This window comes from Ascaphus truei, chromosome 5, assembly GCF_040206685.1.
Source record: "Ascaphus truei isolate aAscTru1 chromosome 5, aAscTru1.hap1, whole genome shotgun sequence".
Lineage (NCBI taxonomy): Eukaryota > Metazoa > Chordata > Amphibia > Anura > Ascaphidae > Ascaphus > Ascaphus truei.
The window spans coordinates 285,005,383-285,031,995 of NC_134487.1; the positions used below are offsets into that span (position 1 = coordinate 285,005,383).

General features: G+C 46.4%; 1 protein-coding gene across 3 annotated transcripts in view; it reads right to left on the reverse strand.

The window, feature by feature from the left end:
* Positions 1–3,917: 3,917 nt before the first annotated feature.
* The window catches only part of ADA2 (adenosine deaminase 2), an 80,056-nt gene continuing 57,360 nt past the window's right edge, over positions 3,918–26,613 (reverse strand). For all 3 annotated transcript variants that reach the window (XM_075602420.1, XM_075602419.1, XM_075602421.1), the window contains 5 exons: positions 10,283–10,373; positions 8,952–9,060; positions 7,630–7,787; positions 6,157–6,359; positions 3,918–5,102 (listed from right to left, as the gene is read on the reverse strand). In XM_075602420.1, the coding sequence (XP_075458535.1) occupies positions 4,952–5,102; positions 6,157–6,359; positions 7,630–7,787; positions 8,952–9,060; positions 10,283–10,373 (712 nt within the window). In that variant the 3' untranslated portion in view covers positions 3,918–4,951. The remainder of the gene's footprint in view (positions 5,103–6,156; positions 6,360–7,629; positions 7,788–8,951; positions 9,061–10,282; positions 10,374–26,613) is intronic.

Consider the following 26,613-nt stretch of genomic DNA (forward strand, 5'->3'; position numbering starts at 1 on the left):
CAAGGACTTTGTGTTCTCTTGTTAGATTTCTCCTGTGTATTATGCGAAGCGAGGCATCCACCGGGACACCCTAAGAAGGGTTGCCCTGAATGCATTATAAACATTGTCAAGGAAATAGCTTAATCTCAAATGAATTAATTATTTGCCTAGAGAGACATCAGCTAAAGAGCAGATGCAGTCCTCATCATTATCTGCAACTAAGAGGAAAAGGCCCCCTTCAGAAGATTTCAAGATCGTGGCTGCCTTTTCTTCGCGGGGAAAAAAAATCCAGGTCTCAACCTGAGAAGAAGTCCAGGATTCTCCAAAATAATTTGAATATAGAAATGGTTAGTAAGCTCATTATGGGCACGAGGCAAGCAATGGAAATGAAGGATGCTATGGTGGACCTTAATACAGTTGTCAGAGTCTTTGGAGGTCTACAAAGAGAGACCAGGTCATTCCCAGTCCATCATGTGATCAAGGATGTCACTGATTCCAAAGGGTTAACGGCATCAAGAAGATTTCTAAGGATGTTTCCTTTTTCAGAAGAATACAAACGGTGGGAAATCTCCCCAAGAGTGGATCCAGCAGCGGCGAGAATTGCCCACAATTCCACTGGAAGATGGTTCCATCTGGGATCCAATGGACCAAAGAATAGAATGTGTATTCAGAATACAGCCTATTGGTCTCGCTTACAAGCTAGCTATTGCTACTGTATGACCTGTAAAGCTAGAACCCTGAAGATCTGGGCTATCGGGTCTAAAGACAATTTGGAAGCATGTTGAGTAAACAAAAGGTACTTAAGGATTGTGCTCCCATCACGGAGCAAGCCATTTTTTTAAATGTAAGGCTTCATTTGACACGGATTGTTGGTAAAGTCTACTACATTTTTAGTGTCTGCTAGAAGGTCCCATTGGCTTAGGTCCTGGGCAGCAGATGTTTATTCCAAAAACAAACTGGTTTCACTTCCTTTTTTTCGGTGAAGCATTATATAACATTATTGCAAAGATGTCAGGAGGCAAAGGTCACTTTCTACCACCGGAGAAGGAGCAGAGAACATCCGGGCTCTTAATTTGATAGGGAATTATTTTCAGATGAAAGGAGGGCAAGCAGGGATCCACTAAAGCATCCACAAAGAATCCTTTCTTCAGCAGGGAGGCACACCCTCTTCTTGGATATTCCAGCTGATATCTCGATTACCAAAGGATCCTATCAAGGCTTAAACATTACGACTCAACACACACATTTCTGTCACAGACGGTGATAACCAGGGTCTCAAAATAGCGGAAAGGAAAGAGAATATACTCAAACCTGTGTATGGTACCCAGGAGGATTTCGGGCAGTCCTGACAATGAAATATGTGAACAAATGGTTAAAGACAAGATAATTCAAGATGGAATCATTAAGATCTATAATGAGGGTCTTAAAAGTGGGGGATTTTCTGGCCTAAACAGACCTCAAGAATGCTTCTTTCTTCACGTTCTGATAAGGACCTCTCACCAGAGGTTACTCAGATTGGAGCTTTGGGCAGGCACTTCTAGCAACAGTTTCAAGGACCTTTGCAAAGATTCTATCAGTATCGATAGCCGTTATCAGACAGCAGAGTATCTTTATTTTGCCTAGATGATTCACTCATCCAGGCAAGATCATATGCCCAAGCAATTCATCAAGTAGATCCGGCCTTAGTGATGCTCAGGTATCATGAATGGATTATATAATGGATAATCAGGTATCATGAATGGATAGAAGTCTCAATACGATTCATCCGGGAGATTGGTCTCCTAAAGTGTTTCTCCAGATCCCAGAGAGATGGGGTTGCCCCAGTTTGTGGCAATGCAAGTCACTTGCAAAGTTCTGATCTTTTGCTCACGAACAGTGTGTAGATGCATTTGTTCCATGTGATGATGATCCCTTGGAATTATCCACTGACCCACCTTTTCCCTCAGATATCCGTGAAACAGATGGAACTTAAGAAGATAAGAGGAGGCAACACAAGTAATTGTCATAGCCACTTAACATGGCAATGGCAATCATGAAACCATGGAGACTTGGAGTGGTATCCAACCTGCTTACACAAGATCTGCATGGTCACCATTGAATGCTTTTATTAGGAAGTATAAGTTGTATGCCTCTGGAGAAACCCAATTATGTAGGAAGGTTCTTCAGGTAGTTAGGTGAGAAGAACTTTGATCCCACCCAGAAGAGGACTGCTTGAGGACATCCCCATAGGTGTGTGGTCATGGGGGAGGATGGAGAAAAATAGAAATTTCCTTCCCGTTATTTCTCTTTCTATATTCCCTCGAAGTCATTGTAATGAACAAAGAAAAGAGAGAGGAAGGGTACTAGTCGGATTTCACAAATAAGAGAATTTATTTAGCCACAGGGGACCAACGTTTCGGGTGACACAGCAGCCTCTCTCAAGGACATGCCATGTCCTTCCACTCTCTTTCCTTTGGATGTGTTGGCCAGCAGCCGGTCTGACCTGGGGTTAGGAGCACCGGTATTGACGGTTTCCCTATTTTTTGAATGCCACAATAACATTGTTATTTATTGAAGTGAACAATACACTTCTTAAGAGGTTATGGTCACTTTGGGCCTTATCTACTAAGCAGTGCTAAGCCATACGTCACCGTACAAACTATTAAAGTAAATGGACCATAAGTTGCCCCACAGTTTGCTCAGTAAATATGGCCCTTAATCTCATATTTATACACACTCACACACACTCACACACACACACAATAACACTAGAGTTAACCAAGTGATGTTACTCCTAAGGGCTAATTTATAACATCGCCACGGCCAGTATAGATCGGCACTAAATATACAATTAAATGCTTTTACAGTCAATAATGGCTATTGCACTTTAATGAATTAAGACCTTATTGTCATGTGGAATTTGTCACCAGTTGTGGTTTCTGTCTATGTTACAGCTCTCACTCTCTCTCACACTCTCTCTCTCACTCACTCTCTCCCACTCACTCTCACTCACTCCCACTCACTCTCACTCACTCTCACTCACTCACTCTCACTGTTGCAGGGTAGGGGGGAGTTAGAGATCTCGACCCCTGTACAGGTGTAGAACATGCTTTTGAGGTCACACAACTTGTCTACAAATCTCATTACATGGTATTACAGCGTGCAGGTAAACTATCCCAGGCAGACACACTGGTAACGGAGGTATGGGGTCAGTGGCTGGCATACCATGGGTGGGTTAGGAGTCTCGCAGTTTTGCCAAGTCTAATATTGGCAGGTAAGCGCATCGCTCTCTCTCACTCTCTTTTCTCTCCATCTCACCCGATCGTTAGATCTCTCTCTCTCTCTCATCATTAGCTGCGTTTTATCGGCTTCTCACATTATTAAATAGGTGAAACCTCTGACTCGCTCCTTTTCGCTCTCTCTCTGGCCCTTATTCAGGGGTTGGCTGGCAAATTCTAGCTTGGGCTGCAAACCCAACCAAGTGGTCTAGGGATCAGATGGCTCACACATCATAAACAGACACACGCACCGTACGCGCACACCATACAATCAGCAAGCTCCATACACATGCAAACGCACAATAAACACGCACACCAGTTATGCACACTATATACATATGTTCACCAAACACGCATGCAAACCAGACACACGCAGCATGCATGAACAAACATTGGGGGGTCTTGGGACTGGAGTTCAGCACCTCTGCTCTATACTACCAGCCCAAATATTTGAAATTTGACCAGCATGGTATCCTCGCCTGCCCCACTGACAAGCCCGTATTTAAAATGCTGTGAAGCTGCATCCCAGTGCTGAAGAAGATTTTGGACCAATTTCTTTAAATGCAGCAGTACTCTTCTCCAACACTGGGGAGCGGCTACCCAACATATGCAGTGAGGACCTCTGATTCCAACCCAACCCATCCCAACCCATCAAATCCAACCCACCCATCCCAACCCATCAAATCCATAATCCAAAGCCATCCCAACCCATGCCATCCCATCCCATGCCATCACAACCCAACCCATCAAATCCATCCCAACCCATCCTAACCCAACCCAACACATGCCATCCCATCACAATCCATCACAACCCAACCCATGCCAACCGAACCCATCCCAACCCATCCCAATCCAACCCATCAAATCCATCCCAACCCATCCCTCTCCTCTCTCGTCATTTTCCTCTTGGTGTAGATTCACTAAAGGTCGATATTGCTGCGAAAAAGAAAAGGGAGATTGTGGCGATCATTTGTAGACTTACAGTCATATTCCCTAAGAATTACTTATTCATTCTCATATACTAAAATTGCGTTAACTCCACGTTAAATAGAAACTGCCCTAGCAATACAAATAAGTTAACTCCTACAAATCTGCGTTAATCAGCGCGAGCGATGCTGTGTGGTGGGGGTCGGAGATATCACCCCGTTCTATCATAGGGTGATGTACTAGAATTGCTTACAAAACCCTATTGCAGAAAATTATTTAACCCCCTGATGCCTGAGGCTACCAATACAAAACAAAATACAAAAAGTATAACATTGACCCCGACTAGCTGGCCACTTTGGATTCTAAGGGGTTAATTAATGCAGTGCTACATTGTTAATACTATGTGTTTTTTATCACCTGTTCTAGGTGGGCCAGTCTTATCTCGCCAAGCCTGGGGTAAGGGATAGAAATTGTCGAGATGTGTTGCCCCTATCACCAGGTATCGGCGTTCAGTAAAGTAAGTGAATACCTAATTAGCCGTTAATTGCTCATTTGCATACAGCGTCATTAAGAATAACGCTGACATATCGGTGCGGTTAGAAAGCCCCTTATCGCTCTTTTAACACGGGGGATCTGGCTTTAGTGAAGGACAATAAATAAAATCAGCGTTAAACACCGGTAACGCCATATCGGTCACTTATCGACATTTGATGAATCTGGCCCTTTGTCTCTCTTGCACGGAGTCTCGCTTTCTGGTCCTTATTGCTGTGAAGAGACTTAGACTTGCCCTATGCAGGACAAGTTTTTAGTCCCAGACATTTGAAGGGAGCTGGTGTCTTCCCGGACATCTCCTTGGCCTGTTCTTCGATGAACTTGTCCCATTTCTTCTGCCAGATTTCCTTGGCTCGGTCTTTCCCCTCCTGAGACAAAGCGCTGTAACTGCGCACAGGAGACAAACGGCAGGGTCACTGCGTCAACCCATCCACCAGCATGCAGACAATAAAACCCCAGCACCCCATGCACTGTAATATAGAGCGGTACTGAGCATTCCCACATGGGTAGCTCTTCTTCTGTCCAGAGAACTGAACCACCCAGAAAATATTCAAATGATGAAGCTGACATCTCCCCCCCTCTCCCCCACCTCCTGGGGGATTCATAGCACCTTTTCTTTTAGACACAAGACATACCCTAATTATATCACAGAGACACTTCTCAACTGCAGATTTCAATATAAGAATGTTATAGTCCAGAGGCGGCCAACTCCAGTCCTCAAGGGCCACCAACAGGTTAGGTTTTCTTGATATCCCTGCTTCAGCACAGGTGGCACAATCAGTGGCTCAGTCGAAGAGCCAGCTTCAGCACAGGTGGCTCAATCAACGAGCCAGCTTTAGCACAGGTGGCTCAATCAGTGGCTCAGTCGAAGACTGAGCCACTGATTGAGTCACCTGTGCTGAAGCAGGGATATCCTGAAAACCTGACCTGTTGGTGACCCTTGAGGACCGGAGTTGGCCGGCCCTGTTCTAGTCATTGTATCGTGTTCCTCGTGTTGTACTGATCCACTAGTATACGGGATATTGAGTAATCCTTGAGGATATATTTTAAAAAGGTTATATATAACGTCCCTTGAATGGTACCATCCAAGTAACTAGTTTACAAATGTGTATTTTGCATTAATGTCACCCTTCCTCTGTTTTTATGGCGTTGGTAGCTGCTTATCGTTTTAGGTTTTGGGGGGATAGAACAAGATGGCTGCTTTATTATTCACAAATGTTAAAACAAAGTGCAGGTATTATATGAATTGGAAACAGGCAGTATTTGGGTGTTTTTTTCAGGAGGGAATGCATCGTTAACTCTTTCAGTGCCCGAGAGGGCAGCAACACATTGCTTAGCCCCTCCCCCCCACCCCGCGTAGCCCTGAAAGGGTTAAGCCCCCCCCCCAGACATTATAATAAACGTGTGCTTGGTAACTCAGACCTTGCTATCAGGGTCTCACCTGATTGAATTCTCTGCCAGCCGTTTGAGGGTCCTCAGATCCGCCTTCACCCCCCCGATCCCCATGAACACCTCGTAGAAGTCGTAGGACACCCCCTGAGTCCCGAAAATGGAGGGGTCGTCGGAGCTGACCACCAGCGGGTGCCCTTCAGCCAGCAGGACCGCCGCAGGGTGATTCCGGAGGTCAGACACCAGCAGCAGGACCTGCGGGGGAGACACAGGGCGGGCGATAGTGAGGGGGCAGTGAACGGCACAGGTGGGAGGCAAAATACAAGTCCTAAATGTTACGTTAACCCAGGAGTGGGCAACTCCAGTCCTCGAGGGCCACCAACAGGTCAGGTTTTCTGGATATCCCTGCTCCAGCACAGGTGGCTAAGTCATTGACTGAGCCACTGATTGAGCCACCTGTACTGAAGCAGGGATATCCTGACCTGTTGGTGGCCCTTGAGGCCTGGAGTTGGCCACCCCTGTCCTAAATGTTACGTTACCCCCTTCATTGCCAAAAGGGCAGCAACACAGGTGGGGAAGCCGGGACACCAACTTTGTCTTCATGGGCAAGTTTACTCTTTGACAAAGTCCCTGTGCGGACGAAACGCGTCAGAACGCTGAGGGGGGACTCCTTCTCCCCTTTTTTATCCATGTTTGCCGGGAACCAATAAAGGCTTTTATATTTTTTGCACAGTCCAGCCTTCTTGCCCTTTTTTGTCCAAGCAGTGCCCGCTGATTACTTTCCTATGGAGAGGATATCCTGCTACTTTATTGCTCACAAGCCTGGAGCACGCCAACTGGAACAGACCAATGAAAGAACTGAGTAAGTTTATTTCTTATTCTTAAGCACCCCAAGGGAACAGCCACTTTTAGTGCACTATTTATACATTTGAGGGGTCCCTAGCAGGTTACTTAACCTACTGGGCCAACCCTCTGTATGTTGCCAGGCTGCTCCCATACTAGAGGAGAGTCAGTAGACTCATTTGCTGTGCATCATTAGTGTTAACCCCTTATGGTCTATTATCATGTTGCTGATTTAAATGGACTTCATATACCTGGAGTGAATCTCTGCAGCACACGGAAATTTGAAGGGGCTCTGCCCTTTCATGAGTGTTTCTGTATTTATCTTCTCTGAATGCATATGGGTGTCATTATCTGCATCTTCACGTAGGAGTGACATTATGTCTGTTTGTAAGGGTTTCATTACTATATGTGGGTGTCACTACAGGTGTCTGTATTTATATAGATGGGCCAGTATATCCTCCAACTGTACCTGTCAGCAGGTACAGTACACGTCATGCTTTTGGCTCCTATAAAACCAGCTGTGCCTATTAAACAAAGTGCTTTGTGCTGAAATAGGGGACTTCCATAGGAATTGCTGGGAAATACTTCCATCCAGCACAAGAAGGAGAAACTCCAGTTGTACAGTCTGTGACAGTGATAGGGTGCAGTGGGCAGTGACCATGTCACATTGTAGTTTTATCACCTGGTTGGAGACAGGACAGATCTCCAGAGGGACATCCATCTTCAATGAGAGCTCTCGCGCCACAGGATGCTTGAGAAGGGCGTATCCGTGACCAATGCGAGAGGTGTTCAGTAGCAAAGCGTCCAGCACGTTTTGATCCACATCTGTGCCCTCCCAGCCTGCGTGAGAGAGGGGACTTTAAGGACACAGAGATACAGGACCCTATTCAATACCCTGTGAAGCATCTTTCCCGCTTATTGCATAGGGAGCAGAGGGAGAGTTTTAGAGAGAGAAGGTGAGAGCGAAGGACTATGTGAGAGAGAGGAGGAGAGAGAAGGTGAGAGAATGACTGTGTGAGAGAGAAAGAGGAGAGAGAAGGTGAGAGAGGACAGTGTGAGAGAGACAAGGTGGGAGAGAAAGACTGTGTGAGAGAAGAGAGGATGTGGGAGTAGGACAGCATGAGAGAGAAAGAGGAGAGAGGTGGGAGAGAAGGACTGTGTGAGAGAGAAAGTGAGATAGAAGGACAGTGTGAGAGGAAAGAGAGAGGACGGTGTGAGTAAAAGAGGAGAGAAGGTGAGAAAGAAGGAAAGTGTGTAAGACAGAAGAAAGGAAGGTGTGTGTGTGTGTGTGTGTGTGTGTGTGTGTGTGTGTGTGTGTGTGTGTGTGTGTGTGTGTGTGTGTGTGTGTGTGTGTGTGTGTGTGTGCGTGTGTGCGTGTGTGAGAGCGAGAGGTGAAGGTGAGAGAAGGACAGTGTGTAAGACAGAAGAAAGGTGAGAGGGAAGGATTATGTGTGAATGTGAGAGAGAGAGAGATAAGAGTGAAGGTGAGAGAGAAGGCCTGTGTGAGAAAGAGAAGAGAGACAAGGACAGTCTGAGAAGGAGAAAGAGAAGGAGAGAGAGAGAGAAGGATTGTGTGAGTTACAGAGAAGGTGAGAGACGGATTGTGAGAGAGAGAAGGTGAGAGAGAAGCATTGTGTGAGAGAGGAGAAGGTGAGAGAGAAGGACTGTGAGAGAGAAGAGAGAAGGATTGTGTGAGAAAGAAGACAAAAGGTGAAAGAGAAAGACAGAGAGAGAAGAGAGGTGAGAGAGAAGGGCTGTGTGTGAGAGCAAAAAAAAATAATGTGGAAAAAAGGAGACAGAAAGAGAGAGAGAACAGAAGCAAGAGAAGCAAAAGAGAGAATACAAATAAATGTCCTGTGTTGTGTTTGGATGGAGCTGAGCCAGAAACACGCGGTTAAATTACTGCAGGTTCGTACATATTTAACAGTCTTGTGATTCTCCTCCCCTGTGCTATAACCCCGCACTATACTCCTCTCCGCCCACCCACTCCTTCTTTCAGCTTACTGGTCTCCCCAGCATGGAAGAAGTATGGCAGGGTGACCCCCTTGGCGCTGGGGATGTTGAGGGCATCTCTCAGCTGATACAGGGAGTTCCCAGCATCCTCTTGACCAACCTGAAAAAGGTAAAGGTATTCCAGCTTACCTGGGGTGAGCTTCACACAACCTCCAGCAGGGGGAGAGAGTGAGCTCACAGTCACAGCTAAGAACATGTACAGTAATGTCCAAGCAAAAGCAGGATAGTGAGCCTAGGCTGAGATTATACTGGGTGCTTGAGCGCGCCCGACGCTCATGCAATCTCTGATTATACTGTTTCAGGCGATGGGGGTAGGGGGGGTTGCTTGGTGGAGGTGTGGCCGATAAACGTGACAAATTATTTGTCTTTTCAAAACGCGGTCTCGTCATCACGCTCTGTCGATGCGCACGCACTAGGGGCGGCCTCTAAGTGAACCTGCAATTTGTACTTGGCGTGTGCGCATGTGCGCGCAAGCGCCATCGCACACAGTATAAGCTCAGCTTCGTAAGGTCTTGTCCCCACTGCTTGCGCGGCGCGGACAAGATATGGCCCTCTATGGGGCAGGCCCCAGTCAGTGCGTGCGCGCACACGACCAAGCGCGAGTGGCGCCACCACATATTTGAAAAGTAAAACAATTTGACTTTTGGCGCGGCGGCCGAGCGATGGCCACGTCACGTCAGCGGTTCAGGCTATGAGGCCGAACCAGCCGCGTGATGTCATGGCCGCGCCCCCGCTTTGGAAGCTCCCGCAGTGATTGACAGCTCACGTAACATGCCGTTAAACCGATCCCAAGGAGATAACTAACGGACGTTGTTTTTGCATATATTGATTTTTGTGGGCTGGCGTTAACCTCAGGGCACAGAACGTCCGTTGCTGATTGTAATAACAATATGAGCCATGAGTTACCGGAGCTCTGTGTGTCCGGGCCTGTGTGTGTAAGGCCTTGGCCATAGTGGACACGGACGCGCACTGGCGCGGCGCACGCTCGCCTGCAGCCAGAGAGATTTTCCTGTCCTGCAGGTAGAGGCGACAGGGAGGCGTGTCGGGGGCGCGGCCGTGATGTCACGGATCCAGTCATCGCGCGGGAAATTCAAACTTGGTTGTCGCGCGAAGCACCGGTCTCCCCGTCGCGCTTGTGCACGCGCACTATACACAAACACATTGGCGTCCTAGTGTTTGTTTTCTGGGTGACTCCAACTTAAATTAGACTCTTACGTCCCACAATGTGACCACTTCTATGTCCTGATCCCAACTGGGGTTTTTTTTGCTCTGGGTCCTTTATTCTCCAGCTTTGACCAGACAAACGCAAATGAAATAGTTACCAAATCAAAGCCAGCCATGGTGTCCGGGAATTCAGCCATCAGCTGCATAGCTGCATATACAGCTTCCGTCACCTTGGCCACATCCTGGTGCCTGGGAAGATAAGGGCAGCAATTACAGCCCGAATCAACACCCTGAGAGCAGATCACACTTACTCCTCCAGACAAATACAAATCCCTCTCGTGAGCACATTCGCACGCCTCACACAGGTCTGCAACCCTGCCTCTCCCCGTTATCTCTTAGCATACTGTGCACAGGCTGTGTGTTACCTGCACACAGTGATAATAAGGCTGTGTGTTACCTGTGCACAGTGATAATAAGGCCGTGTGTTACCTGTGCACAGTGATAATAAGGCCGTGTGTTACCTGTGCACAGTGATAATAAGGCCGTGTGTTACCTGTGCACAGTGATAATAAGGCCGTGTGTTATCTGTGCACAGTGATAATAAGGCTGTGTGTTACCTGTGCACAGTGATAATAAGGTTGTGTGTTACCTGGGCACAGTGATAATAAGGTTGTGTGTTACCTGTGCACAGTGATAATAAGGCCGTGTGTTACCTGTGCACAGTGATAATAAGGCCGTGTGTTACCTGTGCACAGTGATAATAAGGCCGTGTGTTACCTGTGCACAGTGATAATAAGGCCGTGTGTTACCTGTGCACAGTGATAATAGGGCTGTGTGTTACCTGTGCACAGTGATAATAAGGCAGTGTGTTACATGTGCACAGTGATAATAAGGCTGTGTGTTACCTGTGCACAGTGATAATAAGGCCGTGTGTTACCTGGGCACAGTGATAATAAGGCCGTGTGTTACCTGTGCACAGTGATAATAAGGCCGTGTGTTACCTGTGCACAGTGATAATAAGGCCGTGTGTTACCTGTGCACAGTGATAATAAGGCCGTGTGCTACCTGTGCACAGTGATAATAAGGCCGTGTGTTACCTGTGCACAGTGATAATAAGGCCGTGTGTTACCTGTGCACAGTGATAATAGGGCTGTGTGTTACCTGTGCACAGTGATAATAAGGCAGTGTGTTACATGTGCACAGTGATAATAAGGCTGTGTGTTATCTGTGCACAGTGATAATAAGGCCGTGTGTTACCTGTGCACAGTGATAATAAGGTTGTGTGTTACCTGTGCACAGTGATAATAAGGCTGTGTGTTACCTGTGCACAGTGTTAATAAGGCTGTGTGTTACCTGTGCATAGTGATAATAAGGCCGTGTGTTACCTGTGCATAGTGATAATAAGGCCGTGTGTTACCTGTGCACAGTGATAATAAGGCCGTGTGTTACCTGTGCACAGTGATTATAAGGCCGTGTGTTACCTGTGCACAGTGATAATAAGGCCGTGTGTTCATGTGCACAGTGATAATAAGGCCGTGTGTTCATGTGCACAGTGATAATAAGGCCGTGTGTTACCTGTGCACAGTGTTAATAAGGCTGTGTGTTACCTGTGCGTGCACAGTGATAATAAGGCTGTGTGTTACCTGGACACAGTGATAATAAGGCTGTGTGTTACCTGTGCACAGTGATAATAAGGCCGTGTGTTACCTGGACACAGTGATAATAAGGCCGTGTGTTACCTGTGCACAGTGATAATAAGGCCGTGTGTTACCTGTGCACAGTGATAATAAGGCCGTGTGTTACCTGGACACAGTGATAATATGGCTGTGTGTTATCTGTGCACAGTGATAATAAGGCCGTGTGTTACCTGTGCACAGTGATAAGGCCGTGTGTTACCTGTGCACAGTGATAATAAGGCTGTGTGTTACCTGTGCACAGTGATAATAAGGCCGTGTGTTACCTGGACACAGTGATAATAAGGCCGTGTGTTACATGTACACAGTGATAATAAGGCCATGTGTTACCTGTGCACAGTGATAATAAGGCCGTGTGTTACCTGTGCACAGTGATAATAAGGCCGTGTGTTACCTGTGCACAGTGATAATAAGGCCGTGTGTTACCTGTGCACAGTGATAATAAGGCCGTGTGTTACCTGTGCACAGTGATAATAAGGCCGTGTGTTACCTGGACACAGTGATAATAAGGCCGTGTGTTACCTGTGCACAGTGATAATAAGGCCGTGTGTTACCTGTGCACAGTGATAATAAGGCCGTGTGTTACCTGTGCACAGTGATAATAAGGCCGTGTGTTACCTGTGCACAGTGATAATAAGGCCGTGTGTTACCTGTGCACAGTGATAATAAGGCCGTGTGTTACCTGTGCACAGTGATAATAAGGCCGTGTGTTACCTGTGCACAGTGATAATAAGGCCGTGTGTTACCTGTGCACAGTGATAATAAGGCCGTGTGTTACCTGTGCACAGTGATAATAAGGCCGTGTGTTACCTGTGCACAGTGATAATAAGGCCGTGTGTTACCTGTGCACAGTGATAATAAGGCAGTGTGTTACCTGTGCACAGTGATAATAAGGCCGTGTGTTACCTGTGCACAGTGATAATAAGGCAGTGTGTTACCTGTGCACAGTGATAATAAGGCTGTGTGTTACCTGTGCACAGTGATAAGGCCGTGTGTTACCTGTGCACAGTGATAATAAGGCTGTGTGTTACCTGTGCACAGTGATAATAAGGCCGTGTGTTACCTGTGCACAGTGATAATAAGGCCGTGTGTTACCTGTGCATAGTGATAATAAGGCTGTGTGTTACCTGTGCACAGTGATAATAAGGCTGTGTGTTACCTGTGCACAGTGATAATAAGGCCGTGTGTTACCTGTGCACAGTGATAATAAGGCCGTGTGTTACCTGTGCACAGTGATAATAAGGCCGTGTGTTACCTGTGCATAGTGATAATAAGGCCGTATGTTACCTATGCACAGTGATAATAAGGCTGTGTGTTACATGTGCACAGTGATAATAAGGCCGTGTGTTACCTGTGCACAGTGATAATAAGGCCATGTGTTACCTGTGCATAGTGATAAGGCCGTGTGTTACCTGTGCACAGTGATAATAAGGCCGTGTGTTACCTGTGCACAGTGATAATAAGGCCGTGTGTTACCTGGGCACAGTGATAATAAGACCGTGTGTTACCTGTGCACAGTGATAATAAGGTTGTGTGTTACCTGTGCACAGTGATAATAAGGCCGTGTGTTACCTGTGCACAGTGATAATAAGGCTGTGTGTTCCTGTGCACAGTGATAATAAGGCCGTGTGTTACCTGTGCATAGTGATAATAAGGCCGTGTGTTACCTGTGCATAGTGATAATAAGGCCGTGTGTTACCTGTGCACAGTGATAATAAGACCGTGTGTTCATGTGCACAGTGATAATAAGGCCGTGTGTTACCTGTGCACAGTGTTAATAAGGCTGTGTGTTACCTGTGCGTGCACAGTGATAATAAGGCCGTGTGTTACCTGGACACAGTGATAATAAGGCCGTGTGTTACCTGTGCACAGTGATAATAAGGCCATGTGTTACCTGTGCACAGTGATAATAAGGCTGTGTGTTACCTGTGCACAGTGATAATAAGGCCGTGTGTTACCTGTGCACAGTGTTAATAAGGCTGTGTGTTACCTGTGCGTGCACAGTGATAATAAGGCTGTGTGTTACCTGGACACAGTGATAATAAGGCTGTGTGTTACCTGTGCACAGTGATAATAAGGCCGTGTGTTACCTGGACACAGTGATAATAAGGCCGTGTGTTACCTGTGCACAGTGATAATAAGGCCGTGTGTTACCTGTGCACAGTGATAATAAGGCCGTGTGTTACCTGGACACAGTGATAATATGGCTGTGTGTTATCTGTGCACAGTGATAATAAGGCCGTGTGTTACCTGTGCACAGTGATAAGGCCGTGTGTTACCTGTGCACAGTGATAATAAGGCTGTGTGTTACCTGTGCACAGTGATAATAAGGCCGTGTGTTACCTGGACACAGTGATAATAAGGCCGTGTGTTACATGTACACAGTGATAATAAGGCCATGTGTTACCTGTGCACAGTGATAATAAGGCCGTGTGTTACCTGTGCACAGTGATAATAAGGCCGTGTGTTACCTGTGCACAGTGATAATAAGGCCGTGTGTTACCTGTGCACAGTGATAATAAGGCCGTGTGTTACCTGTGCACAGTGATAATAAGGCCGTGTGTTACCTGGACACAGTGATAATAAGGCCGTGTGTTACCTGTGCACAGTGATAATAAGGCCGTGTGTTACCTGTGCACAGTGATAATAAGGCCGTGTGTTACCTGTGCACAGTGATAATAAGGCCGTGTGTTACCTGTGCACAGTGATAATAAGGCCGTGTGTTACCTGTGCACAGTGATAATAAGGCCGTGTGTTACCTGTGCACAGTGATAATAAGGCCGTGTGTTACCTGTGCACAGTGATAATAAGGCCGTGTGTTACCTGTGCACAGTGATAATAAGGCCGTGTGTTACCTGTGCACAGTGATAATAAGGCCGTGTGTTACCTGTGCACAGTGATAATAAGGCCGTGTGTTACCTGTGCACAGTGATAATAAGGCAGTGTGTTACCTGTGCACAGTGATAATAAGGCCGTGTGTTACCTGTGCACAGTGATAATAAGGCAGTGTGTTACCTGTGCACAGTGATAATAAGGCTGTGTGTTACCTGTGCACAGTGATAAGGCCGTGTGTTACCTGTGCACAGTGATAATAAGGCTGTGTGTTACCTGTGCACAGTGATAATAAGGCCGTGTGTTACCTGTGCACAGTGATAATAAGGCCGTGTGTTACCTGTGCATAGTGATAATAAGGCTGTGTGATACCTGTGCACAGTGATAATAAGGCTGTGTGTTACCTGTGCACAGTGATAATAAGGCCGTGTGTTACCTGTGCACAGTGATAATAAGGCCGTGTGTTACCTGTGCACAGTGATAATAAGGCCGTGTGTTACCTGTGCATAGTGATAATAAGGCCGTATGTTACCTATGCACAGTGATAATAAGGCTGTGTGTTACATGTGCACAGTGATAATAAGGCCGTGTGTTACCTGTGCACAGTGATAATAAGGCCATGTGTTACCTGTGCATAGTGATAAGGCCGTGTGTTACCTGTGCACAGTGATAATAAGGCCGTGTGTTACCTGTGCACAGTGATAATAAGGCCGTGTGTTACCTGGGCACAGTGATAATAAGACCGTGTGTTACCTGTGCACAGTGATAATAAGGTTGTGTGTTACCTGTGCACAGTGATAATAAGGCCGTGTGTTACCTGTGCACAGTGATAATAAGGCTGTGTGTTCCTGTGCACAGTGATAATAAGGCCGTGTGTTACCTGTGCATAGTGATAATAAGGCCGTGTGTTACCTGTGCATAGTGATAATAAGGCCGTGTGTTACCTGTGCACAGTGATAATAAGACCGTGTGTTCATGTGCACAGTGATAATAAGGCCGTGTGTTACCTGTGCACAGTGTTAATAAGGCTGTGTGTTACCTGTGCGTGCACAGTGATAATAAGGCCGTGTGTTACCTGGACACAGTGATAATAAGGCCGTGTGTTACCTGTGCACAGTGATAATAAGGCCATGTGTTACCTGTGCACAGTGATAATAAGGCTGTGTGTTACCTGTGCACAGTGATAATAAGGCCGTGTGTTACCTGTGCACAGTGATAATAAGGCCGTGTGTTACCTGTGCACAGTGATAATAAGGCCGTGTGTTACCTGTGCACAGTGATAATAAGGCCGTGTGTTACCTGTGCACAGTGATAATAAGGCAGTGTGTTACCTGTGCACAGTGATAATAAGGCCGTGTGTTACCTGGACACAGTGATAATAAGGCCGTGTGTTACCTGGATACAGTGATAATAAGGCCGTGTGTTACCTGTGCACAGTGATAATAAGGCCGTGTGTTACCTGTACACAGTGATAATAAGGCCGTGTGTTACCTGGACACAGTGATAATAAGGCCGTGTGTTACCTGTACACAGTGATAATAAGGCCGTGTGTTACCTGTGCACAGTGATAATAAGGCCGTGTGTTACCTGTGCACAGTGATAATAAGGCCGTGTGTTACCTGTGCACAGTGATAATAAGGCCGTGTGTTACCTGGATACAGTGATAATAAGGCCGTGTGTTACCTGGACACAGTGATAATAAGGCCGTGTGTTACCTGGACACAGTGATAATAAGGCCGTGTGTTACCTGTGCACAGTGATAATAAGGCCGTGTGTTACCTGTGCACAGTGATAATAAGGCAGTGTGTTACCTGTGCACAGTGATAATAAGGCCGTGTGTTACCTGTGCACAGTGATAATAAGGCAGTGTGTTACCTGTGCACAGTGATAATAAGGCTGTGTGTTACCTGTGCACAGTGATAAGGCCGTGTGTTACCTGTGCACAGTGATAATAAGGCTGTGTGTTACCTGTGCACAGTGATAATAAGGCCGTGTGTTACCTGTGCACAGTGATAATAAGGCCGTGTGTTACCTGTGCATAGTGATAATAAGGCTGTGTGTTACCTGTGCACAGTGATAATAAGGCTGTGTGTTACCTGTGCACAGTGATAATAAGGCCGTGTGTTACCTGTGCACAGTGATAATAAGGCCGTGTGTTACCTGTGCACAGTGATAATAAGGCTGTGTGTTACATGTGCACAGTGATAATAAGGCCGTGTGTTACCTGTGCACAGTGATAATAAGGCCGTGTGTTACCTGTGCATAGTGATAATAAGGCCGTATGTTACCTATGCACAGTGATAATAAGGCTGTGTGTTACATGTGCACAGTGATAATAAGGCCGTGTGTTACCTGTGCACAGTGATAATAAGGCCATGTGTTACCTGTGCATAGTGATAAGGCCGTGTGTTACCTGTGCACAGTGATAATAAGGCCGTGTGTTACCTGTGCACAGTGATAATAAGGCCGTGTGTTACCTGGGCACAGTGATAATAAGACCGTGTGTTACCTGTGCACAGTGATAATAAGGTTGTGTGTTACCTGTGCACAGTGATAATAAGGCCGTGTGTTACCTGTGCACAGTGATAATAAGGCTGTGTGTTCCTGTGCACAGTGATAATAAGGCCGTGTGTTACCTGTGCATAGTGATAATAAGGCCGTGTGTTACCTGTGCATAGTGATAATAAGGCCGTGTGTTACCTGTGCACAGTGATAATAAGACCGTGTGTTCATGTGCACAGTGATAATAAGGCCGTGTGTTACCTGTGCACAGTGTTAATAAGGCTGTGTGTTACCTGTGCGTGCACAGTGATAATAAGGCCATGTGTTACCTGGACACAGTGATAATAAGGCCGTGTGTTACCTGTGCACAGTGATAATAAGGCCATGTGTTACCTGTGCACAGTGATAATAAGGCTGTGTGTTACCTGTGCACAGTGATAATAAGGCCGTGTGTTACCTGTGCACAGTGATAATAAGGCCGTGTGTTACCTGTGCACAGTGATAATAAGGCCGTGTGTTACCTGTGCACAGTGATAATAAGGCCGTGTGTTACCTGTGCACAGTGATAATAAGGCAGTGTGTTACCTGTGCACAGTGATAATAAGGCCGTGTGTTACCTGGACACAGTGATAATAAGGCCGTGTGTTACCTGTGCACAGTGATAATAAGGCCGTGTGTTACCTGTACACAGTGATAATAAGGCCGTGTGTTACCTGTACACAGTGATAATAAGGCCGTGTGTTACCTGGACACAGTGATAATAAGGCCGTGTGTTACCTGTACACAGTGATAATAAGGCCGTGTGTTACCTGTGCACAGTGATAATAAGGCCGTGTGTTACCTGTGCACAGTGATAATAAGGCCGTGTGTTACCTGTGCACAGTGATAATAAGGCCGTGTGTTACCTGGATACAGTGATAATAAGGCCGTGTGTTACCTGGACACAGTGATAATAAGGCCGTGTGTTACCTGGACACAGTGATAATAAGGCCGTGTGTTACCTGTGCACAGTGATAATAAGGCCGTGTGTTACCTGTACACAGTGATAATAAGGCCGTGTGTTACCTGTGCACAGTGATAATAAGGCCGTGTGTTACCTGTGCACAGTGATAATAAGGCCGTGTGTTACCTGTGCACAGTGATAATAAGGCCGTGTGTTACCTGTGCACAGTGATAATAAGGCCGTGTGTTACCTGTGCACAGTGATAATAAGGCCGTGTGTTACCTGTGCACAGTGATAATAAGGCCGTGTGTTACCTGGACACAGTGATAATAAGGCCGTGTGTTACCTGGATACAGTGATAATAAGGCCATGTGTTACCTGTGCACAGTGATAATAAGGCCGTGTGTTACCTGGACACAGTGATAATAAGGCCGTGTGTTACCTGTGCACAGTGATAATAAGGCTGTGTGTTACCTGTGCACAGTGATAAGGCCGTGTGTTACCTGTGCACAGTGATAATAAGGCCGTGTGTTACCTGTGCACAGTGATAATAAGGCCGTGTGTTACCTGGACACAGTGATAATAAGGCCGTGTGTTACCTGGATACAGTGATAATAAGGCCATGTGTTACCTGTGCACAGTGATAATAAGGCCGTGTGTTACCTGTGCACAGTGATAATAAGGCCGTGTGTTACCTGGACACAGTGATAATAAGGCCGTGTGTTACCTGTGCACAGTGATAATAAGGCCGTGTGTTACCTGTGCACAGTGATAATAAGGCTGTGTGTTCCAGTGCACAGTGATAATAAGGCTGTGTGTTACCTGTGCACAGTGATAATAAGGCCGTGTGTTACCTGTGCACAGTGATAATAAGGCCGTGTGTTACCTGTGCACAGTGATAATAAGGCCGTGTGTTACCTGGATACAGTGATAATAAGGCCGTGTGTTACCTGGACACAGTGATAATAAGGCCGTGTGTTACCTGGACACAGTGATAATAAGGCCGTGTGTTACCTGTGCACAGTGATAATAAGGCCGTGTGTTACCTGTACACAGTGATAATAAGGCCATGTGTTACCTGTGCACAGTGATAATAAGGCCGTGTGTTACCTGTGCACAGTGATAATAAGGCCGTGTGTTACCTGGACACAGTGATAATAAGGCCGTGTGTTACCTGGATACAGTGATAATAAGGCCATGTGTTACCTGTGCACAGTGATAATAAGGCCGTGTGTTACCTGGACACAGTGATAATAAGGCCGTGTGTTACCTGTGCACAGTGATAATAAGGCTGTGTGTTACCTGTGCACAGTGATAAGGCCGTGTGTTACCTGTGCACAGTGATAATAAGGCCGTGTGTTACCTGTGCACAGTGATAATAAGGCCGTGTGTTACCTGGACACAGTGATAATAAGGCCGTGTGTTACCTGGATACAGTGATAATAAGGCCATGTGTTACCTGTGCACAGTGATAATAAGGCCGTGTGTTACCTGTGCACAGTGATAATAAGGCCGTGTGTTACCTGGACACAGTGATAATAAGGCCGTGTGTTACCTGTGCACAGTGATAATAAGGCCGTGTGTTACCTGTGCACAGTGATAATAAGGCTGTGTGTTCCAGTGCACAGTGATAATAAGGCTGTGTGTTACCTGTGCACAGTGATAATAAGGCCGTGTGTTACCTGTGCACAGTGATAATAAGGCCGTGTGTTACCTGTGCACAGTGATAATAAGGTTGTGTGTTACCTGTGCACAGTGATAATAAGGCCGTGTGTTACCTGGACACAGTGATAATAAGGCCATGTGTTACCTGTGCACAGTGATAATAAGGCCGTGTGTTACCTGGACACAGTGATAATAAGGCCGTGTGTTACCTGTGCACAGTGATAATAAGGCTGTGTGTTACCTGTGCACAGTGATAAGGCCGTGTGTTACCTGTGCACAGTGATAATAAGGCTGTGTGTTACCTGTGCACAGTGATAATAAGGCCGTGTGTTACCTGTGCACAGTGATAATAAGGTTGTGTGTTACCTGTGCACAGTGATAATAAGGCCGTGTGTTACCTGGACACAGTGATAATAAGGCCGTGTGTTACCTGTGCACAGTGATAATAAGGCCGTGTGTTACCTGTACACAGTGATAATAAGGCCGTGTGTTACCTGTGCACAGTGATAATAAGGCCGTGTGTTACCTGTGCACAGTGATAATAAGGCCGTGTGTTACCTGTGCACAGTGATAATAAGGCCGTGTGTTACCTGTGCACAGTGATAATAAGGCCGTGTGTTACCTGTGCACAGTGATAATAAGGCTGTGTGTTACCTGTGCACAGTGATAATAAGGCCATGTGTTACCTGTGCACAGTGATAATAAGGCCGTGTGTTACCTGGACACAGTGATAATAAGGCCGTGTGTTACCTGTGCACAGTGATAATAAGGCCGTGTGTTACCTGTGCACAGTGATAATAAGGCCATGTGTTACCTGTGCACAGTGATAATAAGGCCGTGTGTTACCTGTGCACAGTGATAATAAGGCTGTGTGTTACCTGTGCACAGTGATAAGGCCGTGTGTTACCTGTGCACAGTGATAATAAGGCTGTGTGTTACCTGTGCACAGTGATAATAAGGCCGTGTGTTACCTGTGCACAGTGATAATAAGGCCGTGTGTTACCTGTGCACAGTGATAATAAGGCCGTGTGTTACCTATGCACAGTGATAATAAGGCTGTGTGTTACATGTGCCGTGTGTTACCTGTGCACAGTGATAATAAGGCCATGTGTTACCTGTGCATAGTGATAAGGCCGTGTGTTACCTGTGCACAGTGATAATAAGGCCGTGTGTTACCTGTGCACAGTGATAATAAGGCCGTGTGTTACCTGTGCACAGTGATAATAAGGCCGTGTGTTACCTGTGCACAGTGATAATAAGGCCGTGTGTTACCTGTGCACAGTGATAATAAGGCCGTGTGTTACCTGTGCACAGTGATAATAAGGCCGTGTGTTACCTGTGCACAGTGATAATAAGGCCGTGTGTTACCTGTGCACAGTGATAATAAGGCCGTGTGTTACCTGTGCACAGTGATAATAAGGCCGTGTGTTACCTGTGCACAGTGATAATAAGGCCGTGTGTTACCTGTGCACAGTGATAATAAGGCCGTGTGTTACCTGTGCACAGTGATAATAAGGCCGTGTGTTACCTGTGCACAGTGATAATAAGGCCGTGTGTTACCTGTGCACAGTGATAATAAGGCCGTGTGTTACATGTGCACAGTGATAATAAGGCCGTGTGTTACCTGTGCACAGTGTTAATAAGGCAGTGTGTTACCTGTGCACAGTGATAATAAGGCCGTGTGTTACCTGTGCACAGTGATAATAAGGCCGTGTGTTACCTGTGCACAGTGATAATAAGGCCGTGTGTTACCTGTGCACAGTGATAATAAGGCCGTGTGTTACCTGTGCACAGTGATAATAAGGCCGTGTGTTACCTGTGCACAGTGATAATAAGGCCGTGTGTTCCTGTGCACAGTGATAATAAGGCCGTGTGTTACCTGTGCACAGTGATAATAAGGCCGTGTGTTACCTGTGCACAGTGATAATAAGGCCGTGTGTTACCTGGGCACAGTGATAATAAGGCCGTGTGTTACCTGTGCACAGTGATAATAAGGCCGTGTGTTACCTCTGCACAGTGATAATAAGGCCGTGTGTTACCTGGGCACAGTGATAATAAGGCCGTGTGTTACCTGTGCACAGTGATAATAAGGCCGTGTGTTACCTGGACACAGTGATAATAAGGCCGTGTGTTACCTGTGCACAGTGATAATAAGGCCGTGTGTTACCTGTGCACAGTGATAATAAGGCCGTGTGTTACCTGTGCACAGTGATAATAAGGCCGTGTGTTACCTGTGCAGTGATAATAAGGCCGTGTGTTACCTGTGCACAGTGATAATAAGGCCGTGTGTTACATGTGCACAGTGATAATAAGGCCGTGTGTTACCTGTGCACAGTGATAATAAGGCCGTGTGTTACCTGTGCACAGTGATAATAAGGCCGTGTGTTACCTGTGCACAGTGATAATAAGGCCGTGTGTTACCTGTGCAGTGATAATAAGGCCGTGTGTTACCTGTGCACAGTGATAATAAGGCCGTGTGTTACATGTGCACAGTGATAATAAGGCCGTGTGTTACCTGTGCACAGTGATAATAAGGCTGTGTGTTACCTGTGCACAGTGATAATAAAGTCACATGTTACCTGTGCACAGTGATAATAAGGCCGTGTGTTACCTGTGCACAGTGATAATAAGGCCGTGTGTTACCTGTGCACAGTGATAAGGCCGTGTGTTACCTGTGCACAGTGATAATAAGGCCGTGTGTTACCTGTGCACAGTGATAATAAGGCCGTGTGTTACCTGTGCACAGTGATAATAAGGCCGTGTGTTACCTGTGCACAGTGATAATAAGGCCGTGTGTTACCTGTGCACAGTGATAATAAGGCCGTGTGTTACCTGTGCACAGTGATAATAAGGCCGTGTGTTACCTGTGCACAGTGATAATAAGGCCGTGTGTTACCTGTGCACAGTGATAATAAGGCCGTGTGTTACCTGTGCACAGTGATAATAAGGCTGTGTGTTACCTGTGCACAGTGATAATAAGGCCGTGTGTTACCTGTGCACAGTGATAATATGGCTGTGTGTTATCTGTGCACAGTGATAATAAGGCCGTGTGTTACCTGTGCACAGTGATAATAAGGTTGTGTGTTACCTGTGCACAGTGAGAATTAGGCCGTGTGTTACCTGTGCACAGTGATAATAAGGCCGTGTGTTCCTGTGCACAGTGATAATAAGGCCGTGTGTTACCTGTGCACAGTGATAATAAGGCCGTGTGTTACCTGTGCACAGTGATAATAAGGCTGTGTGTTACCTGTGCACAGTGAGAATAAGGCTGTGTGTTACCTGTGCACAGTGATAATAAGGCTGTGTGTTACCTGTGCACAGTGATAATAAGGTTGTGTGTTACCTGTGCACAGTGAGAATAAGGCTGTGTGTTACCTGTGCACAGTGATAAGGCCGTGTGTTACCTGTGCACAGTGATAATAAGGCCGTGTGTTCCTGTGCACAGTGATAATAAGGCCGTGTGTTACCTGTGCACAGTGATAATAAGGCCGTGTGTTACCTGTGCACAGTGATAATAAGGCCGTGTGTTACCTGTGCACAGTGATAATAAGGCTGTGTGTTACCTGTGCACAGTGATAACAAGGCCGTGTGTTACCTGTGCACAGTGATAATAAGGCAGTGTGTTACCTGTGCACAGTGATAATAAGGCCGTGTGTTACCTGTGCACAGTGATAATAAGGCCGTGTGTTACCTGTGCACAGTGATAATATGGCTGTGTGTTATCTGTGCACAGTGATAATAAGGCTGTGTGTTACCTGTGCACAGTGATAATAAGGCTGTGTGTTACCTGTGCACAGTGATAATAAGGCCGTGTGTTCCTGTGCACAGTGATAATAAGACTGTGTGTTACCTGTGCACAGTGATAATAAGGCCGTGTGTTCCTGTGCACAGTGATAATAAGGCCGTGTGTTACCTGTGCAGTGTTAATAAGGCTGTGTGTTACCTGTGCGTGCACAGTGATAATAAGGCTGTGTGTTACCTCTGCACAGTGATAATAAGGCCGTGTGTTACCTGTGCACAGTGATAATAAGGCCGTGTGTTACCTGTGCACAGTGATAATAAGGCCGTGTGTTACCTGTGCACAGTGATAATAAGGCTGTGTGTTACCTGTGCACAGTGATAATAAGGCCGTGTGTTACCTGTGCACAGTGATAATAAGGCCATGTGTTACCTGTGCACAGTGATAATAAGGCCGTGTGTTACCTGTGCACAGTGATAATAAGGCCGTGTGTTACCTGTGCACAGTGATAATAAGGCCGTGTGTTACCTGTGCACAGTGATAATAAGGCCGTGTGTTACCTGTGCACAGTGATAATAAGGCCGTGTGTTACCTGTGCACAGTGATAATAAGGCCGTGTGTTACCTGGACACAGTGATAATAAGGCCGTGTGTTACCTGGATACAGTGATAATAAGGCCGTGTGTTACCTGTGCACAGTGATAATAAGGCCGTGTGTTACCTGGGCACAGTGTTAATAAGGCAGTGTGTTACCTGTACACAGTGATAATAAGGCCGTGTGTTACCTGGGCACAGTGTTAATAAGGCAGTGTGTTACCTGTACACAGTGATAATAAGGCCGTGTGTTATCTGTGCACAATGATAATAAGGCCGTGTGTTACCTGTGCACAGTGATAATAAGGTTGTGTGTTACCTGTGCACAGTGATAATAAGGCCGTGTGTTACCTGTGCACAGTGATAATAAGGCCGTGTGTTACCTGTGCACAGTGATAATAAGGCCGTGTGTTACCTGTGCACAGTGATAATAAGGCCGTGTGTTACCTGTGCACAGTGATAATAAGGCCGTGTGTTACCTGTGCACAGTGATAATAAGGCCGTGTGTTACCTGTGCACAGTGATAATAAGGGCGTGTGTTACCTGTGCACAGTGATAATAAGGCCGTGTGTTACCTGTGCACAGTGATAATAAGGCCGTGTGTTACCTGTGCACAGTGATAATAAGGCCGTGTGTTACCTGTGCACAGTGATAATAAGGCCGTGTGTTACCTGTGCACAGTGATAAGGCCGTGTGTTACCTGTGCATAGTGATAAGGCCGTGTATTACCTGTGCACAGTGATAATAAGGCCGTGTGTTACCTGTGCACAGTGATAATAAGGCCGTGTGTTACCTGGACACAGTGATAATAAGGCTGTGTGTTACCTGTGCACAGTGATAATAAGGCCGTGTGTTACCTGTGCACAGTGTTAATAAGGCCGTGTGTTACCTGTGCACAGTGATAATAAGGCCGTGTGTTACCTGTGCACAGTGATAATAAGGCCGTGTGTTACCTGTGCACAGTGATAATAAGGCCGTGTGTTACCTGTACACAGTGATAATAAGGCCGTGTGTTACCTGTGCACAGTGATAATAAGGCCGTGTGTTACCTGTGCACAGTGATAATAAGGCCGTGTGTTACCTGTGCACAGTGATAATAAGGCCGTGTGTTCCTGTGCACAGTGATAATAAGGCCGTGTGTTACCTGTGCACAGTGATAATAAGGCCGTGTGTTACCTGTGCACAGTGATAATAAGGCCGTGTGTTACCTGTGCACAGTGATAATAAGGCCGTGTGTTACCTGGGCACAGTGATAATAAGACCGTGTGTTACCTGTGCACAGTGATAATAAGGCCGTGTGTTACCTGTGCACAGTGATAATAAGGCCATGTGTTACCTGTGCACAGTGATAATAAGGCCGTGTGTTACCTGTGCACAGTGATAATAAGGCCGTGTGTTACCTGTGCACAGTGATAATAAGGCCGTGTGTTACATGTGCACAGTGATAATAAGGCCGTGTGTTACCTGTGCACAGTGTTAATAAGGCAGTGTGTTACCTGTGCACAGTGATAATAAGGCCGTGTGTTACCTGTGCACAGTGATAATAAGGCCGTGTGTTACCTGTGCACAGTGATAATAAGGCCGTGTGTTACCTGTGCACAGTGATAATAAGGCCGTGTGTTCCTGTGCACAGTGATAATAAGGCCGTGTGTTACCTGTGCACAGTGATAATAAGGCCGTGTGTTACCTGTGCACAGTGATAATAAGGCCGTGTGTTACCTGGGCACAGTGATAATAAGGCCGTGTGTTACCTGTGCACAGTGATAATAAGGCCGTGTGTTACCTCTGCACAGTGATAATAAGGCCGTGTGTTACCTGGGCACAGTGATAATAAGGCCGTGTGTTACCTGTGCACAGTGATAATAAGGCCGTGTGTTACCTGGACACAGTGATAATAAGGCCGTGTGTTACCTGTGCACAGTGATAATAAGGCCGTGTGTTACCTGTGCACAGTGATAATAAGGCCGTGTGTTACCTGTGCACAGTGATAATAAGGCCGTGTGTTACCTGTGCAGTGATAATAAGGCCGTGTGTTACCTGTGCACAGTGATAATAAGGCCGTGTGTTACATGTGCACAGTGATAATAAGGCCGTGTGTTACCTGTGCACAGTGATAATAAGGCCGTGTGTTACCTGTGCACAGTGATAATAAGGCCGTGTGTTACCTGTGCACAGTGATAATAAGGCCGTGTGTTACCTGTGCAGTGATAATAAGGCCGTGTGTTACCTGTGCACAGTGATAATAAGGCCGTGTGTTACATGTGCACAGTGATAATAAGGCCGTGTGTTACCTGTGCACAGTGATAATAAGGCTGTGTGTTACCTGTGCACAGTGATAATAAAGTCACATGTTACCTGTGCACAGTGATAATAAGGCCGTGTGTTACCTGTGCACAGTGATAATAAGGCCGTGTGTTACCTGTGCACAGTGATAAGGCCGTGTGTTACCTGTGCACAGTGATAATAAGGCCGTGTGTTACCTGTGCACAGTGATAATAAGGCCGTGTGTTACCTGTGCACA